Source organism: Bombus huntii, chromosome 8, assembly GCF_024542735.1.
Source record: "Bombus huntii isolate Logan2020A chromosome 8, iyBomHunt1.1, whole genome shotgun sequence".
Classification (NCBI taxonomy): domain Eukaryota; kingdom Metazoa; phylum Arthropoda; class Insecta; order Hymenoptera; family Apidae; genus Bombus; species Bombus huntii.
The window spans coordinates 11,997,123-12,017,550 of NC_066245.1; the positions used below are offsets into that span (position 1 = coordinate 11,997,123).

General features: G+C 42.9%; 1 protein-coding gene across 1 annotated transcript in view; it reads left to right on the forward strand.

Annotated features, from left to right (window-relative positions):
* Window positions 1-6,783: 6,783 nt before the first annotated feature.
* Window positions 6,784-20,428, forward strand: part of LOC126868975 (uncharacterized) — a 39,681-nt gene continuing 26,036 nt past the window's right edge. Inside the window, exons 1-2 of the mRNA XM_050625011.1 lie at window positions 6,784-7,086; window positions 17,210-20,113. Of these exons, the coding sequence (XP_050480968.1) occupies window positions 18,227-20,113 (1,887 nt within the window). The 5' untranslated portion in view covers window positions 6,784-7,086; window positions 17,210-18,226. The remainder of the gene's footprint in view (window positions 7,087-17,209; window positions 20,114-20,428) is intronic.

Here is a 20,428-nt window from a genome sequence, read left to right on the forward strand (position 1 = left end):
TCTAGCGATCTTAAAGACGTAATCTGATTTCTAATTTACCATGTTGGCATCTAAAACCACGGTCAATTTCACGTGTACGCTATTCTATTGCATTTGAAGGCAAGTTGCCTGCATTCGAACGAGTCGAAGAATAAAGTTGTGCCGCGTGAATACAAAGTCGGAGTAAAGTTACTTCGATTCGAGCGACTCGAATTAACCTGATTAATTTGAACGAGCGTTTAAAGAACTACTAAGGACTTTCTCATAAAGATGATTCGTAAAACAAGTTTTCCAATTTGTGTCAAGTTTGTGACGCACACGTGACGTATTAATCGCTTTATATCAATTCGCGCCAACGTATTTTTTACGGAGCGTTCGAATTACACGAAGACGACCAGAGATTTCGTGCGGTTTGAAAGGATTTCGTTGATCGTTAGCGGTATGTTAGCCTTGGTCAATTTCACGGAACACGCCACAGCGTGTGTCCGCTCGTTTGTATATTGTTCTATTCTCGCTGTGCCGCGAGTCTGCGCGTGCTCCTTTAGGACTCTCGTATAATCTTCAGCTTTGATAAATCCTACACGATTCCGTATTTTTATTTCACATCTTTAAGATATCGGTGGCTCGTGCGATAATTTATAGGTTCCGTTTATCTACCGGTAATTTTATCCGCCACCGTAATAGATTCGCTCCGATTCCTCACGGATTAATACCGTTCGGCGGTCGAAAGTCGTCTAAATCGTATGCACGCTGCAGTATCGCGTTGCATCGTGTCTGACCACAAATATTTGAATTACAGGAAACTGCGGTGAACGATGGCCGATTGAAAAAAGCATCGCCGATCGAGAAAGCCAAGAATCAACGACGGTGAAGCGTATTCCACGCGTGGTTCCTTTCTTATTCGTTTACGATCCTGACACAAGTGCATCTATTTGGAACGATCGAGGCGCGCGCGCGCGCGCCAGATCGAAAGTGTTCTTCGAGAGGTGATCTTTTTCTTTTTTTTTTCTTGCGGTGTGAACCCCCCTCCTCTCGCCGGTTCGGTTCAGATACAGTGGAGAAAGTGGTTGAAGCCGGTGCGTGGTCAGACAGCGAGTCGCCGATCGTTAAAACGGTCTCGGCGTTCCCCGTGGCCGGAAAAGTGTTCAGTGGTAAAATCCCGTACGGGAATTATGTGACGATCGAGCAGATGTCAGGTGTTGGTTGCGTCGAGTCGGAGCCACGATATTCCGCACCCTGGTATTCCAACATCGACGTGGCACTCATGGGAATTCAAAGTACCGCACAGTTCGTCGAGAAGTACCACCACATTATCGGTGAGTTCACGTATCTCTTTGCGGAGTTCTTTTCTTTGTCGTTTCGATGGAAGTTTGCTTCTTCCGATTGCTTTTAAGGAAAGGAAAGCTCGAACGAAAGAAAGAAATCGTGCAAATAACACAAGTACAAAAGGAGAAGTTACTACTATTTTTTTCTTTTAACTTTACGTTATTTCTAAGTTAAAAATAGCGCGAGACGTATCAGTCTTTTTCTTTTTCTTTTCCACGTGTTGCCGCTGTCGATGGAGATTTATTAGAAATTTCTGATGCACGAAAACGCGAATTCGATAATACGTTGCAGAGGTTGTGTAGGATCTCGATATAATTCTCGCGGGCGTCGTAAATCTGCCAACTTGAATGTAGTTCTGCGCTGAAAACTTCGGTCACCGCGGTGCACGTACAAGTGAAATAAAACTGATCGTCTTGCATACGCAGGGCCCGTTTACACGACGCCGGCGGTTTATTTATGAAAATGTAATAAGCCGGTAGAATTTTTGCCCGATGGTTTACGGTCTCAACGCAATACCGTAAAGTTAAACGAGGATCACAAATAACAGGATAATGAAACTTGTCTCGATTAATGTTACCTCTGTGGTATGCGTTAATCGTTCGATATATTCGTTTTTCTTAATTGACGTTCGATCAGTCGGTCGAATTTAATTCGCGCCGTTCAATTCCTCCGTGTGATAAATTTATCGGTACATATTCACGCGCATCGTATCATTGTCTCGCATTATTTTCACAATTTCTTTCTTCGTTCTTGCAAGACAACGAAATAATTGTCAGTCGCGTTTGCACGCGATAACGTTATCATTAAGAATTAAATTTCTATTTAGAAAGATACTTACACGTCACAACGTGTTCGGTCAATGCCCGACGCACGTTTGGAACCGTCTTAACGCGTATCCCAACTCGATCCTCGACCACCCTCCCCCGCCCCCGGCACTTTCCTTAGAACAAAGTCATTCAGAAATTATAAGAAGGATACAAAGAGAATGCCAACACGCGTTGTTTTTCTCCCCCTACCGCTTTGTCCTCCAATTTCTCAATCTCCGCGACACTTTGACAGCGGTGAACCGTTCTTTCTGTAAAACTCGCTTGTAGATCGTAAATCAAAGTCTCGATAAAGGCTCATTTGCCACTTCGTCGAAACGAAAGGAAACGAAACGAAAGGAAACGCATCAGCGTGTCCTACCTTCGAATCACGCTCGATCTACGCTTCTCAAAAAACGATCGTAATCTCGAGCAAGTGAAAATATCGAGGTATCGCGCGTTCTTCCTGCACGATTTATTTCAAGATGGTGGTTGCTGGCCCGCCTGCGGTGAATTCATCGTCCGGTTTTGGATTACAACGTTGCAAGAATCCGTCGCGAATTTTTCGTGTCTTCGTTCGTATCGCGATTCGTGTGTCGCGAGTGTATCATGGAAAACGATCTATAAATACGAGGCGAGACGAAAAGAATAAGGAAAAAGAAGAAGAGACAGAGGTGGAAACATTAAACCGGTGGCCGCGAGCCTATCCGCGACGATGGCTCGCGTATTTTATATCCGTTTCTGTAACCGTTGATGAAACGTGATCGACAGTCGGACAGCGATCGGGGTGGGGTCTACGTATATATTTAAAACCGTTTCGTCAGGGATTTTCCCCGGGGCCGTCTTGAGTACGTCAGGGAGACTGACGCGTTCGATAATTCATCGACCGTCGAATCATCGACGTCGACGTCGACGTCGTCGTCGTCGTCGTCGTCGTTGTTGTCGTCGTCGTCGTCGTCGTCGTCGTTCCGTAGGCCTCGTGCAACCGATCGATCGTGGCGATTCCCTGGCTCGTCCAGCACGCGATCTCGTCCTTGCCTTTCACGAGGATGCACCATTGGCTAATGGGAAAATCGATTCGCTCGTAACTCGCCGTTTATTGACAGCGTGGTGTTAGCACGCTCGAAATGAGCCGCAATGTTATCTTCCGTCCGTCCTTTTCAAATATATCTCTCGCTTAATTTCACGTGTTACGAGAAACACACCCTCGGCATTTTAATGCTGTTGGAACAGAGGGATGATACGATGGGTGAACGAGTAAACGTGCGACGAGCGCGTTCAAAGTTTGCGCGAGGAAAAGAGCAGGAAGATGGAATAATTCTCTTACAGACTAATTTAACTCGTCGACCTACAAATTTTGTACTACACTTATCGGTAGTCATCGTTCTTTTTTTTACACGAAAAAATAATCCCCACAGGGAAAATGATTTTCTACGATTTCTTATGTAAGGATAATGACGCATATAGAATAAGTATGATCGACGTTACGAAGTACGAAAAATGAAACGATCCAGCGAACCGACTACGGTAAAATACGCCGGAAACGTTGCGTTAGCTAGAGACTTATCGAGCGATACGGTGCATACGTATATTTCTACACGAAGAAAAACAGCACATATCGAAAACTATGAGAAATGTAAAATTCATCGTAATCAGGATTGATCGAGAGAATGAGTTTGAAATTGGATCGTATAGGGACGGTCGATTGTCGGTCTCCGTTCTCGAGCGCGCACGATGCGTAAAGACTCTTATTTTAGGTTAATAGATAGTACATGGATTTCGTGCATAGACCCAGAGGGATCGCTTCCATGGATTTCTGCCAGCTATCGTGAGTCGTACGCGTGCGTGTTCGTACACGTACACGTACGAGACTACGTACTCCGCCGCGTGAAATCCACGCGTTTGTATGTTTGTATGGTGTATATAATCTAAGCGGATCGTGCTATACGTCAAGGAAAATTTCATAGTTGACAGATGCTCGCCTACGTCACGACTTTGAAATAATACGCGTGGAAGCAAAAGGGCAAGCACGAATAAATGATTTCCGTGAATTTTCATTGTTAAACGTTTCGAATGATTATTTCTCAGATTGGGTTTACATCTTCTGTAATTGTATATTATTGTGGATACGTAACACACGCTAGCATGACGAAGTATAATTTCGACGACATAACGCTTGCCTTATACATTTATAAGGTTGCTGGTATCTTGTTCCAATCGTTTTTTAATTTAACGATAATCGATAGTTGCTTTGGTTTGTTTACTACGTTTTCTTGAAAATACTTTGGTTTATTATTCCCTCCACCGGTTTCAACGATAACATTCTATTTCATTCAAAGCGTAATATATAAATATGCGATTGTTAGATTATTTTGCACGATGAATATAAACCGGTTCGAGCAGTCCCGAAACAGTAAGAAAATAAATACTTTTTAGTAACGAAATCAATATATTTATACGGTTGCGAGAATCAGAGAGAACGTGTATCGGTTGGAATGAATTTTTATTTCGATTAAAACAATTTGATTTTACGGCCAACGAAACTTATTACGCGATAACCCGATACGAGCGATAAGTTTCTAACGAAGATCGATTGGATCTTTCTCTTCGATTCGCTCGAGGCTAGGGTTCAAAAAGATTTTTATCGTCGTCGTTTCCTGAAAGATTTCGGCGCGTACGATCGTTGTACATCAAACTTTTCCTTTGTACGTAAGATTCCGGCAAATAAAAATCGTTCGAACTCGTCGAAAGGAGATCCCTTCGCTATTGCGTTACGCAACGTGCCATAAACTTTCCGCTTTTCGCCATCATTCGTCTGCCTAGAATAAATCCAAACATTTGTCAAAGTTCCTATCGTTTCAAGCAAACTTTATATAGAGAAAAGATGGGGAAAGAAATTGCTCGAGGTAGTATACGTAGCCTAAATTAAACGGCTGGAAAACGCGTTTGATTCGTGAACGAAAAGCAGATTTATCATCGCGGGAGCCTTCGAACAGCTTTAGATTCGATCTTCGGTACACGCGGGAACGACGATGCTCAATAAAACCGGCCACGGCTATTTTCGAACGATCTAAATATTTTTCTTTCGTTATCCATCATTCCCTTAACGTACACGGTCACAACATTCGCGATCCATCATTCCCTTTACGCACGTACACGCACACGCTTGCATCGTGTTCGTGGCTAGTAATTAGATACGTTAGCGCGAAGCTTTGGCTAATTCCGTGTAATATACGAGACTCGACGAATTATCGCAATTTTCGCGAGAAAAGTTCTTTTGCCAAACGATCGTAAACGTAAGAAGAAGAATTGCCGTGTCGCAAGAAACATTTAGTATGCACACAGACGATGCCTTCAAGTTCTTTCTTTCCTGGACGTAACCCTTTCCCGTTCTAGTCTTCTTACGCGATGCTTCTTTCCAGCACTCAATTTCGCTCTAACTTCATTTCATTCTTCGAATTCAAGGATCCAACGGTTTATACGAAACTTGTACTTCCAAGAACCGCATTTGCACGCAGGTAAACAAGTATGCGATCGTGCGTGCTATCTACCAGCAAAAGGTAGTATCTTGCGATTTCATTTGCCAGGAGGTATACGTGGAAATTACTTTGCTGGTCTGATCTGTTTTAGAACGAATTACGAACGATTGTCCGTATCAAAGTTAATAATCGTAACTCGAAAGGCAAGCCTCGACCAACGTGTTTTCATTGATTTGATGTTCAGAATGCCTATAAAACACTCTCATATTTTGGACCGTCCTCTATACGAACCTCCTTTATAAGATTCACCTTTAAAACGTTTCTCTTAATTCTTTTTAAATATGGCCTTGATTTATTTCTAACGGTAAACAAATATTTTAGTTTCGGTTACGATACGTACAATGATGAATTCCTTCCTGTTTAAAATATAACCTACCTACACGTAGATCCGTGCAGATCTATAGTACATAGTGTAACAGTATCTTCTACATACAGTTTTACAACTCTCGTGATCCTTACTAATCCCGTGACGAAGTACAATAAGATCGAATACTAAATCGATATACATAGGTGCGACCTGTACACGTCGTGTAGTATTTGGCAAAGATTCTCGTTCCGGTAGCCGACCAACTGGCATACGATGGACCATATAATCCATAAATAAGCTCTATCCACTTCGCCTACGTCCACAATCGCCTATATTAATCCTGGTGGCGCGTAAACGCGACTACAGGTAGTCGAAATTATTAGTTTCGTTCGTGTGTGTTTCTATACGCAATATGGAAAGAGCAACTATCAGCCAGCCTTATACGAGCGTTCGGTACATGTATATATACTGGACGAAAGGCCAAAGGCCTAACGCCGCTCAGACTCCTACGTTCTAGGATCTATTCCGCGTATTAGAGGGTCTTGGAACGGTACGAACATCGGTTGCCACGCACACGTGTCGTGACACGGAACGTTTCTTGCACGGCTTCCCGGCTAGACCGTGTACGTACGAGCGTAACACGCGAGCAACCGTTCGCCACGACGATTATTAAACTCGCGTGGAGACACCATGCGTTTAATGGGATAGAACCTTGAGGCTTAATTAGCCCCGCTCTCTCGTGCCTCCCTATTAATCATCTCGCTCCGGTAAATCTCTCGTGTCAATGTTGAAAATAGCCGGTGTTTCGCCTATTTTCGACGGCCAGTCTGCCGCTTTTATTCGTCGTTCTTGCAACAAATTTTCATCGAAATTCCACACCCCTTATCCCCGTGTCTAAGAGAAATCCACCATTTCCGTTGCATCCTCGATCGTGGCGCTTCTCGTTTGTATAGACGTTTCGTTCGTTCGTCCAAGTGTCGGACGAGTTACGCGCAATTATCGCGGATTAGAGGAGCAGAGTGGATGCGTCGACAAGTGAAACGAGACGTCGTTGGTCGGACGGAGCACGGTTCTGCGAGGCGCAATAAATTGCCATTCTTTTTTTTGTAAAATCATCGGCAATGAAAGTCGGGTAGGGGAACCGAGTATATATATTTTGACAATCGGGCTTGGCTTTTCAGATTTATCGCTGGGTTGTTTGAATAAAAGTGTCACTGCAGCCTGAGACGCTTACGCACTCTAAATTCGTGTATGACATAGCGCTGACGTTACTGCATGACATAATACCGAAGCTAATGACACGAAACGTTACTGTTGCTTGCGATCTTCCGAACAAATGATAGAAACAGCGACATCTTGAGAATCTAGATTTTTTTCTTTTTTTAATATTTACACAGGTATTGCTAATATTTAACTTTTCTTCGACTATTTTCTATTATTTTATCCACTTTGTTCCGCGATCTTTCGGGTTAATGCCTTTTCACGATTAACGTAAAGTAAACTTTATTTCAAACGCATTGTCGATAAATCGTCAGGCAGAAACGTGCTTCGAGGAATCCATTCCTAAGCGTAGTTAAGCGGATAATCTTATCGAACGAATACGAACGAACGTTTTAATTTTTCTACGTTAAATTATTAGCTCTTGCGTATTATCGTCGCGCGATATCAACGCTATTTACCAACACACGAACAGTTCTTCTCCACGGACTATCCACACGTGGTAACAGAAATCTTCCATCTTCTATCTCGTTCAACTTTCATAAAAATGTACATGGTCCATCGCTCGAATTACCAAAGATGTCAAAATGGGCAACTTCAAACGTTTTGTTCTTTCGATTATTCAAAAGCTACAGATACTTTACGCAAAGTTAATATCGATTTTGATCAATATCGACGGTCGTATTTCGACAAAAATCGAAGATCGCCAGGTCCTAACGTTGATCATTTGTTGATCGTTGCGTTAACCATTGACCAGTAAACGTCGAATCTGTTCGATCAGCCCGAGATAACCGATATTAGAAAAGCTAGTGTTTCCTCTTAGCTTGCAAGCATGAATGCCACCTGACGAGCTTTCGGGAAAATAGTCGGTAGTGTCTGCACGGTGGCGACTCCGGTGGTTCCACGACGAAAAGCTACGAGCTTTTCGAACAGCAAGCTCTCGAAGAAGGCGCACGCGACGAACGGGCAAAAGTACCAGCGACCTTGCGATATTTTTGTGTTCCGCTAAAAATAATTCGCACATTTTATAATACAACCGGTGAGGACTGACCGAGCTTCGCCGATTTCGTCGATCGTTTCGTTGCGCCTTCTCTGCACATTTCCATAATTTCGAAAGCTTAAAGAACGAACGATGCACTGGCGAACGACAACGCGATCGAATCGATCGGTCCTTGATTAAACATTTGCCGGATTAATCGTGCTTCTGTTTCGATAGAAATAAATAAATAGATAAAAGCATGTACAAACGAAGATTGGCCATTTTCATCAACTTAAATACCGAGAAATAGAAGAAAGATGTCAAGTTCAAGGGATATTTCGCAGAGAGAGAGAGAGAGAGAGAGAGAGAGAGAGAGAGGATGATATCGATTACGTTGCGTAAAGTTGCACGAGATTGAGACGTTTGCAGGGAAGAGTTTCGGTAAATTGATTTAATCGACATTTGATCGTGCGCTCTTGACGATAATTATCGTTATGTTGTCACGTAGTGTCACGACGCGGTGATTCTTAAGCGTACGATTGAATTTCCTGCGGTGCTTTTCAAGTCCTATCTAATTGTATTGCCATTAATCTAAGAGACGTTTATTATTAGACTATGCTCTCATCCAGACGATTCGATATACGATATTCAACTCGGATGCAAAGCATTAACTTAATTATTTTATTTTCGAGTTCTGGTTATTTTCGACTGTCTAGGTCTCCTAGACTTCTTCGCAGACTTGCTGTCATTTTAAATTAGGCGATTTTCTCCTCCATCCACGTCATTTTACGTTTGAAAACTTGTCCAGTTTTTATTGCCGAAATTAAGATAATTTACATACAGCCGTCAATCATTTAAAAATTTAATCATGTTAAAAATTTAATTTTGCTTTATACATTTTTTCTTTTTACACCATGTTTCTGTCTGTTTAATATTTAATAACGAAAGTTATTAAATCAAACAAGCGAACCTTTTTATTTGTTATCAATAAAATTCGACAGAATTTGTTTTCACTGATTCGATCCGATCGTAAGGAGGCGATCTATCCGTTTCTTATGAAAGAAACGGTAAAATGCCGGGATCCGCGCGATGTATACGCGGCACAGACCAAGTGGTGGCGATCATGTGAGCACCAGAACAGAATTAACACGAAGGGGGACCAATCCGGTATTTCTGGCGCGATTGTCCGGCGAAAAATAGATTCGTATGGCGGTTCGGATTAAAAGACGCCACTGGGACGATTATTCTGGCGCTGTTACGCTATCCGTGTCCTTCCGTAATTCTTTCTCTCTCGCGCCTTCGTCTTTCTTCCCCCCTGCTTGCTCCAGCAGCGGAAATAATGTTAATATCCTATCGGCTGCCTTCGACCTTCTCACCAACATTTTTTGCCACGCGTATTCTACTTGTCGCTGTTGTTCTCGTCCTAATGTGGCTATCGATATCGAGAATTTTTATTCAAAAAATACTCCACTAATATTGACATTATTAGCATTAGAATTAAAATTTACTTTATAGAAGATATTTTTATGGAATCTTTATAAAAGAATAATATGCCATTTTTGCTGGTGGATTTTAATTTATTTAGATAATATCGAGCTCGTACCGAACTTATTTCGTTAAATTTATCTCTCATAGGATAATATTGATTTTTCATTTCTATGGCGGTATAACGCCTCCATTTTTGGTTTTGATGTAGCTTTTAGTAGGTTTTATCGTCAAATATGAATTCTTCTAAAGGATATTCACCGAATACTTTTTTATACCCTTTCAACCTATTCGAGCGTTATCGAACTGGTATTGAAATTATGCAAGCCATACGATATTCTATCATTTGCAATCTTAATGCACTTCTTATTTGATTTATTAGCAAATGAACAGGAACAACGTTTAAGGGGATGCATGGTAATTCTCGTGACCAATGGATAAACAAAAGTTTTCTACGTGTCGTTATATCGTTGCGTAATAAACTTCGTTGTGCAACATCTAGCCGGTTTGTGGATACGAGACGCTGGATAAGTTTCAAGGTTTCGAAGGTATTCGAATTTTTGGATACCCAAGGCACTCGGTATTCAAACCTTGCTCGAAGTGTATATTTATTCTTGCCGCTGACTTTTTACGCTCGATGCTATAAATATTATCACGTTCGGATTTGCGTATATACACTTTTTCAATAGCTTGACGTTAGGAACACACCCCTACGACTTCGGATTCTTCAAACACAACGTATTAGAACGTTCTGTAATGACCCCAAGATACGTTATTTCTCTCCACTTGTGTTTTATTTAATCGTGAATTGGAAAGGCTCGTTCAGATTAGTTTAAGTTGCTTGAACTTGAGTGATTCGACTTCAAGTGGATACTTAACGGAAAATGAATACTCCAAATTGACGTGCAAATAAGATAAATATCAGTCGCAGTATAGTCAACTAGTTAGTTCGGAGGATCGATACAACATTACGTTACTTAAAAATCGCTGTTGCTCTCGGATCAAGCGATAATTGGAAAAAGGACAATTTCACTTGAAATTCGAAAGAAACGCTATCGAACAAACGCTACGTAAGCATAAATGACTGAATCGAACGTAGAAACTGAAAAAAAAAAAAGAAAAAAATATTTGAAATCAAATAAATAAGAAATTCAGCCAGGTAAAGTTAGAATCGTAGATTCGTGTTTCACAATTGGAAAACGCCGAAGGTCAAGGATGGATTTATCGAGGTTATATCTCGATCTTCGCGTTTGAAAACACCGTAACGATAGCGTACAATTAATTTACGTGTCACGAGGTTGCGATAGCGCGACATTCTGACGTTTGTTGACGATGCCGGCTCTCACGTGGCAATGCAAATGATTTTAAATAGGCCCGGCCGAGAGTCCGCTCGAAATAGCAACAAATCAGTCGATGACACTGCGCGTTGCTCTCTGGTGACGGCCGGTTCGACATCGATCATCGGCCAACTCATTCCGGTGGATCGTCGTCGATCGATAACGAGGAGACCGTGTGTTTTAATCGACGAGTAGCGTCGCTTCCATTCACCGATCTTTTACTTTTTGAAATTCAACTTTGACTCGTTGAAATTGAATCGATCAAGTTTCGACGATCGATGATATCGTTAAAAGTCGAGTGTGACGTTCGAATGTAACGTTCGTTCTGTAAGATAACCGTGGCTCTCGAAACGTTGAGAAAGTTTGCGAAATAATTGGTTATCTTAACTTCTACTCGCGTAGAATTCTTTGAAATTCTTCCACGCGAACAAACGATAAACGTAACGATAAAACGTAAATAAATTTAGACGATAGAAAAGTTTGGTCGACGATAGGAAACTCGAGTCGAGTTCAAAGGTTTGTCGATGAGAGAGCAATTAAGAGAGCCATAATTCTCGTTTGATCGTAACTGTGACCGATCGTAAATCTCATTTGGCGATACACGACACGTTTTTATCTGCGCTTATCCACCTTCGAAAGATAATGACGAACACCGACACGTTTGCCTCGTGTTCTACCGTGTATAGGAATGGTGAAATGGTGAAAGTTGCATCGACTAGACGATTAAGGTAGCTCTAAACATCGTTGAATAAATTGCGAAACTTCTGCACGATAAATCATGTAAACGTGCAGTAAATTTAATTAGTTTTAACGGAAGCTCAAACGCAAAAATTTATAGATAAATAGGTTTACGATATAAATTCGCTAAATGATAAATTGTTCCATGTTTCACGATATTATAAGTATAATATTAATATGAATATGTTCAACAGATACCGCAACGCGTCCTTGATATCGCAAACTACCGCAACATGATATACGCGAAATTACAGATACGGTACATTTACAATTAACTCACGGTTTCTTAGGCTCGTTAAAAAACTTTTAAGCGGTAGATTCGCCTTGTTTTCCGTACTCTCGATCGTTCAAGTATTTCGTACAATTAGCGTTTAACGGTGACTTTGTCACATCCGTCAAGCCCGTTCCGTTTTTTGCGATCGATAACGCTGCATCTACCGACTTCTAGCCTGCTTATCGTCATCGTAAACTATCTTTGATTATCTAAACAGCACCAAGCGAAAGCGTTCAATGTTTCGTTTAATCTGTCGTTTAACGATTTCTTCGGTTCTTAATGATTTATTAAATTTAGATAAATCAATGGTTGACAGACTGGTTGATTGAAAGAATAAAACAAATTAGTTATCTATTTTTAATTGTAAAAGATAGAATCTCGCTGAATTTTCACATGTAATTCGATTTCTACGCCGAAACAAAATGTTTCAAGGTAAATGATTTGGCGAATGTTTGCGACAGATCGATCGACCCTTCTTAAAACTAACGGGTCAAGTTATAAAGTAACTTTTACAAAGTGTATCGTGTTGTTGTCGATATCATCACTTGGAGCTATTGGCACATACAATTGCATTATAAATGGAATATAATTCCATTATATTGTTATAGTATTATATCTTGTCTATTGTAAAAGATTTGTTTCGAAAGCGATAAATTGCCAACATTCTCGTTTAAATTAATCTCAAAACACCTGCCAAAAATAGGGGATGTTTTGAAAATTTCACGCCTACGTACATTGTGTCGCTCAATGGACAAAAGTCAAAAATTCCAAGTGTCAAGTCCCGAAATTGCCTTATCGTAGAGTATTAGTAACAAACTGTCGTTTGTAATATAATTCATAATTTTTACCGAATGTATCGATTTGTTGTTAAAGTTAAGACGCAAACTTTGCTGCAAAAATCAACGCTCTCTGCCGGAAACCTGCCATTAGCGGAATACTTGCTTTCTTAATTTCATTTTAATACCTTTTTAAATACCTTTTTAAATACCTTTAACACTGCTAAGTAATTTTAAAAGGCATAAAATAACAAATCGTCTTGCGTTTATATAAAATGTTTATTAACTCGAAAGAGATTTAAAAAAGAAATGGCAAAAGATAGCTGCGTGATTTTATACCACTATACTATTTCCGGACGCGTTCAGCTTTCCATCGACGTCAAATTTGTTTGACCAAATCTGTCCAAAATGAAAAAATGATCGAGATCGTTGCTAACGCGTTCAGCGTTCAGGTCTTTGGCACTCGTGCTATGTTCTCGCCAAACGACGAGACACTCGCGTTACCTTAAATGGTTTTCATTCCAAATGTGAATAAATGAAAAGATCTTGAACAAACAATAAGCCTCGACCTTTCATCCTGAAATCTACATATGTAAAACGATCGGTACCATTTTTCAGGCATTTCCGCCAACAAACTGCTAAAAAAGGTTTAAGGTGAAAGCCAAAAGTTAAAGTAAAAAGTTACTTAACATTCGAGATCATGACGATTTTTCTTTATGCCAATCCATGCATATATCGATTCTCTACGAAAAAATATCAAACAACTTGGTTCGAAAAAATTGATTAATTTAGAAATTATGATTTCTGTCCCGAATATAAGCGACACAGTGTGCCACGTGTCGTTAAACGCGCGTAACGCACATTTAGATTCCGTTGCAGCCGCATAATCTATCAAATCGTTCGTGTATCCTGCAGTCTAAATACCTCCGACTTCGGTAGAACAATCAAGACAATTGTAAAGACGATTCAAAACGAGAAGCAGTCGCTCGGCCTACGTGTATTTTGTCGTTTAGCGAGGTTACGCGTTGAAATCACAGATATTTTCTCCTCTGGTGTTCGTCTTTGCCCGGTTCGAAGGACACGCATAACCTTCGAAGAGTATATCGGCAGGCGGAAGCGATCGTTTAGGTGCGCGAAAGTCGGTTTCCCTAACGATAAGAAACTTTCGAAACGCGCGGACGAGTACAGATAAGGATGGCTGGCAGACACTTGGGCGTCCCGACGAGAAACGCGAACGTAAACGCTAAAGATAGCGCAATATGCGTTGTCCCTCTCGCGATTCGCTTCTTGGCCGATCTTTTATCAGATCCCGCCACGCTTGCAATCGCTCGAGGATTCGTAATTGCAAAGTTTATCGAGATAAAATTCAACAACCAAGATGCTTTTTGGAAAAAGCGCCTGTATGCATGTAACAGGTGTTTGACTCGTAGTCGAACAATCGAATTATTATAAAATCTTTATTTTATAAATATAAAAAGAACAAAAGAATCTTTAGGAATCATTACGATTATCGATTCTACTCTACAATGGACCTTATCTTATCTTATGTGCCTTTTTTTCCAGAAAGCTCTTGAATAATTATTAAATACTTGAAGTATTATTAACTGCGTATATTGTACGAAAGTACTAGGAACGAAAGATGACTTTTGCGGCAAATATCTCGTTCTAGACTAGTAGTTTTAACGTGTCAATAGAATATGAAATATCCGAATATGAAAACAGATTATCGATATTATAAATATGCATATTTATACGTATAGATTACGGATACGTAACGCATATAATACAAATAATACAAAAGTATGAATGTTACAGATCGTCGAAAGAAACACGGGTCTTACGATCCTTCCCTTCTTTTCTTTATTTACCTGGTTTTTCGCTTATGAGAAAGAAAGTATACGCTCGTATCCCATCGTCGTCGAATATTTTCAGTCGTATCCGTGTCTCGCTTGGAAATTCCATCAACTTTGCTATTGTATCCTTCGCATAGAGTACATCGATCGGAAAGGGACGTAGGCCGTGGACGAATTCGCAAAGTTGTTACCGACGTGTTCCGTATTTTTTAAACGGCCGCAGCCTAGAAATTCCGAGCGCATTCGTCGATAAATCAGACGGCAATTTTCCGCTCGAAAAAATAAAGTCACGGCGAGCTAGGCCAGCTCTGATTTACGATCACCCCTATAGGCGGCTCGAGGTGTGGTCCGACTTGCATTAGAGAATGAGTCTGGAAATAGTTCCGGACGCGGAATACATCCCTAAGAATATTAAGCAATGCCCTCATGGCGATTTTTATCGTACTACGTCAGTGGCGCGCGCCTATAAAGAAATGTCCTACATTTTCACCGTGAAACGTTAGGTAATCCACGGCTATCCGAACTTCACTTTTTTCCACTTCTCAACTTTTCTCCTTCTACCTTAGACCTTCCACTCTCCTAGACACACTTGGAACTGTGGAAACCGCGTGCACGTGGATATCGTAGCTTGTTGTTTTAGTATCTAAACTTCTTAAATTTCCTTTGTTTTCTTTCGCTTTATGTTCTTTATAGATTCGCGTGAAAGCTTGGCGAGTGAACGAAAACACGAAAATATAACCCGCAGCGGTTATTTCACCCAATTCTTTCGATTTAATACAGATCGACGGAGGAAAATGTGCGTTAGATAAGTTAGATTTTTCTTCGTCGAATTACAGACGTATGTATACTCGTACGAAGACAAAAGTTCGCGGCAGAGTTGCTTGAACCGACGAATTTAGAAATTGCACGTTCGCCAGGAATTTGTTATAGCGTTTGGCAAACAGAATTGATATTTTCGACAGAATCTTACGCGATTTGCCGGATTTTACTACTTCGCTACCTTCGCTTTTCTTCCTTTCCCGATCATCTTCATCCTCGATGGTCTCTATATCGTTTCAATTTACTAGTTTTCGATCTGTAGTGCCTACAGCTAGTAGCCGTGTTCGCAACTATAGACGTCTTCCGCCAATCTTCAACTTCCAAAGGTTCGTCGCGAAACTCGGACCAAACGCGACAGCGTCTCGACATTCAAGAAAATTCCATTTCATCACCTGCTACTACACGAAACGATATTATCCACACTCGATTCGATGGAGGCTGCTTGGTTTTTCACGTTGGCGTTCCAACGTGTCTGAAACACGATCGTCGAACTGGGACGACGGACAAGTCTTACGAAAACAGGCGTCGCGTTGCTAAAAAACGTCTCTCTACCGTACGCGTAGCCGCGAGATCGTTATAAACAAATCGTCGAGGCGGGGACTATCGTACTATGAGGTACGCGAGAGCCTGTGCACGTAGACGTGGCTCGCCAGAAAGCGGCGTCGGTATTTGGCAAACGATGACAACGTCGTGGACACCATCTCCGGTTTGTCTGCGGTCCCAGGTATCCTAGACCGCAGCCTCTGCCTCTTCCTCCATCCTCCTCTTCCTCCGTTCGTTTCGTCTCTGTCCTTCGTATTCTTTCATCTTCCTTCGTCTTTCTTCGTCTCTGTCCTCCTCTCTTCCACTTTTTCGTCATCGTCGTCGTCATCTCGGTGCAAGAAGAGCGCTCATCTTCCACTGCTTTACGCTTGTCTCTGTTCATCTTAGTTTCGTCCATCTTCTTTCGTCTCTGTCCCCCTTTCTTCGTCTTTTCTATCATCGTCGTCATCGTTCTCCTCTTCTATCGCGATATCCTTGTCTCTGTCCATTCGCCCATCGTTTTTCATCTCTATCCCTCCGTCTTCATCTTTTTCGTCATTATCGTCATCGTGCTCCTCTTCCACCGCTCCATACTCTCCTCTATCCTCTTTCAACCGTCCATTCGTTTTATCCACCCTTCGTCGTCTCTGTCGTTCCCCCTTCATCTTCCTCGTCAGAGTCGTCATCGTCCTCTTCATCCTCTTCTTCCACTATTGCCTTAACTCGCGCCCGCGGTTCGACCGTCTCTCTCTCTCTCTCTCTCTCTCTCTGCGTCTGTCTCCCCTTTTTCCGTCTCTCGCTTCACTCGCTTCTCTCTTCTCGCGTAAGAGAGGCACGAGGAGAGAAGGGGCAAAGACGCTTTTAGACACGGAGCGTCCACGAGCGTCGCGACGCCTTGAGAAGCAGTAGTCGCGTACCTTAGGCAGCTTCCACCTTGCCGGCTCGCGGCCGTATGTAACGTGATTCTCCTCGACGTTTCTGCTCGACGCAGCATCGGCTGTCGCTCCTAACGCTGCTCGTGTCGCGTTCGTTTCGCCTCGCCTCTGCATGTTCTCCGATCCCTGGAACATTACCGAGAACAACAAACAGAACGCTTAAGGAACGGGCACGAACCAGTGGTTCTCAATCGCTGAAAACGCTCGTCCTATTCTTTCGCATTCGGTACAGTTTCCGTTTCATCGAGCCTCTCGCAACAAGGACGAGAGTTAAATTTACTTGGAGGATTATTTTACTTTATCAAAGAATCTCTGAAAGATTACAGTTGGTCGCCTTGGATCTCCATTTGAAGAAGGTTTAGGTTCGAAAGTCTTTGTGATTTTGTTTGTTCGCGATCTCGCCAAGTCGATGGTGTTCGCGGGGATCGTTTCCAAGGAGAAGGACGACGTGTCGTTCGCGGTGGATCTCGGATACGAAGGAGAAGGTGAGGAGAAGCAGTGGTTAGCTGAAATTCGGTGGGATCTGCAAAGTCTAAATTAATCTGGAGCCCGTTGTTGTTGAAGTTTCGAACGCGGGCCTGCTGCTAGCCGGTGTAAAAAGAGCGTAAAGTTTCGTACGCGGAATAAAAATAAGCGTGATACGGGGAACCGAGAGAGTTGGATCAGTTTTTGCCACACGCAGGGTTACACGTGTTGCGCTGCAGAAACAACCGGTAATTTCCTACTCAGCGAAACAAGTGGCTACTTTTGTTTTGCGTTAGAAGAAAGTTCTCGCTATTGCAACGGTATTCTTCCTTCGAAAAAGAGAAAAGAGAGCGCAAACTTTCGCCTGCCTCCTTCCGATCCACGCACCATTGTATCATTCCGTTCACGTATTCTCTAGCTTGGTCCAAGCATAAACGAGCAAGCTACATCGGTTTAAATTCGCCGAATTTTCGTTCGCTTGTCTAAACGATATCGCTCTCCTGGAAAGTACGTCGTGCATAGATCAACCAGAAAGCTCGACGCAATATTTCACCGGTGACTCAGTTCCTCGGCTGTGACAGATTCCACAGTGTGCGAAAGTGAGGTGTCCCGTCCATTCCATTCGTCCGTTAGACGAACAGATCTCCGAGTGTTCGTCGAATGGTCAAATTGGTCGAATGTGTCCAGATAGCGAGCATCTTGGATGACGTGGTCGCGAGTGAATCGCCACGCGCCTCTTCGGTAATGGTTTAGTGGTTCTCGAGCAAATGATTGGTTGTTCGATTCGCGTTCGGTTGGATGATCGCGTTTAAAGAGTAAAAATAATTCGGCGAAAGTGGTTCGCGTGGCGAAGAAGGAAAAGGACGCGACGATGGCGGAGCGTCCTGGGGGTAGGAGACGTTCGCGTCGGGACAGCATGGAGACAGGCGGATCGTTACGGGGTACGCCGCCGACCTCCAAAGACAGGAGGACCAAACGATCGAGCAAACCATCGAAAGAGCGGTGGTTGCTTACTAGAAAGACATGGCGGTACATGGCTGACGCCGGTAGACGTTTAATACCCGATGGAACGCACAATAGGCCGGAAGATATTCCAAAGATAGAGCAATACTTTCAGGAAGTGTGTCAAAAAGAGCCAAGGTTTCTGCTTTGGAGGAAAACTTCCTATCCAGGGACTTTGAGCTTTCGATCGCAGAGACGTCGAAGACATATAAAGGGCGGCAGTTGTAGAACGAAGGCTAGCTCCGCCGACGAGGCTGACGATGTTAGAAATCCGCCTCAAAATTTCATTTTTCAGACCACCACGGCGGGAAAATTTGACCTAGCGAAAGCTAAAAGAGAATGGCTGCTGGCATCGGAGAGAGGGAGCACTCCATCGAGTCCTGTAGAGCATAGAAAATTCGTACAGGAGGACTCCGAGACTAAGGCACTGGCTGATATGCTGCAGAAGTACCTGAACATGCAAAGCGACGTCGCTGGTACGACAAAGTCGACAGGAAGATCGGAAACGCTCGGGCAGATGGATGGAAAAGAACCTTTCGATTATCAGAGTTTGATAAACAAGCTTCAACAATATTTAGATTTGATGGTTGCCCAGACGAAACTGGAGCAACTGTCGGTCCAACGGTCTTTGCCAACAGTGAAACACACGGGAAACGTTTCTAAGACCATGCAACCGTATCACGGCGATTACGTGCACAAATCGTTGATGGAAACTATCGGCCGTTATTATAGTAAATCTGCGACTCGAGAACACGTGATCTCGGCGATTCTAACGGACCGAAAGCTGCTGGAGAAGTTGTATTTTGACTTGAGGTGTACCAGGGGTTTCAGAGGTCCACGTGCTACCGGCGCCTACACGTCACCACCGTCTTCTCGTTGGTGGACTCATCAAAGGACCAGAGTACCGTCGAAGGAATCCGAAGATTGGCTTTCGCTCAGGAGAGATCCTAGTTGCCTGCCACCTTTGATAGCCGTGCAAGAGCCCAGTACAGATCGTGGCCCCATAGACGACGGCGTGCAAACGGAACCTGTTCCTCGCGAGGTTCTCGACGCCGTTCTTCTAGAGAGAGAAAAGGAGGAATCATCTATGAAAGAAGCGGCAATGCATAAGTCTACGGGTCGCAGGCGAAGCAGCGTGGACAACGACGACGTTTCACCGTCCGTCAGCGACACGATCAAAAGGTATCTCCGAATGGCTAGAAAGAAGTCGATGGACGCCGACAAAGTGGACAGATTCAAACGAGTGAACTATGACAGAAACTTGAGGAACATCAAGGCCAAAGGAGAGACCACGAGCCTCGGCGACGACGATGGCAATAACAAGGGCTGTCAAACCGAAGACAACTGGGCTGTTAATTACAGAGAGATGTCCTCGACGGAGAATCCATCGGAGAATCTGTCAGACGCTGACACGACCACCTCGCCACCGAGTAGAAACGCGAGCTCGAGGAGCAGCATCGATGCTGGCCTTGGCTCGGAAGAACCACTGACCCCTAAACATCATCATCATCAGTCCTTCCTTTCCCATCTCCTACACGGTTCCAACGCGCACAAGGATAAACCGCATTCGGCACCGGGTTCACCGGCACTTACGTCATCGTCCACCAATTCCGCAGGTGGCACAGCGATGCAGAAGAGCAAGTCCTCGAGCAGCGTGGTGCATCACGGCAGCCGACTGGTCGCCAAGAAGATGTGGAGGTCCAGAAGCAAGAGTACTTCCAGGGCGTCCAATCAACCCTCCGTCTGGACACCACAGGTGAGTTTCCTTCTTTCTTTTATCGTTTTGTCGTTTTGTTTGATCGCGTGTTTCTTCCTTTTCTTTTCCTTTCTTTTCGGAGGGGGCGAAGAGGGGGGGGGGGACGGACACGTAGTTTGCGTTTTATGAAATTTGTGATTCTTGGTAGAAGTTTAGTTTGTCAATTTTGGAACTTTTGTTTCAGTTAAGGATACGACTAAAAGTTAATAAGATTTGTTTCCAAAACGATCGAAATGAAATAACACGTAAAAACGTAGAAGCTTATTGATCGACAATTTCTCTGTTTGGAAGATTAAAAGATTAAGAGAGATAGTT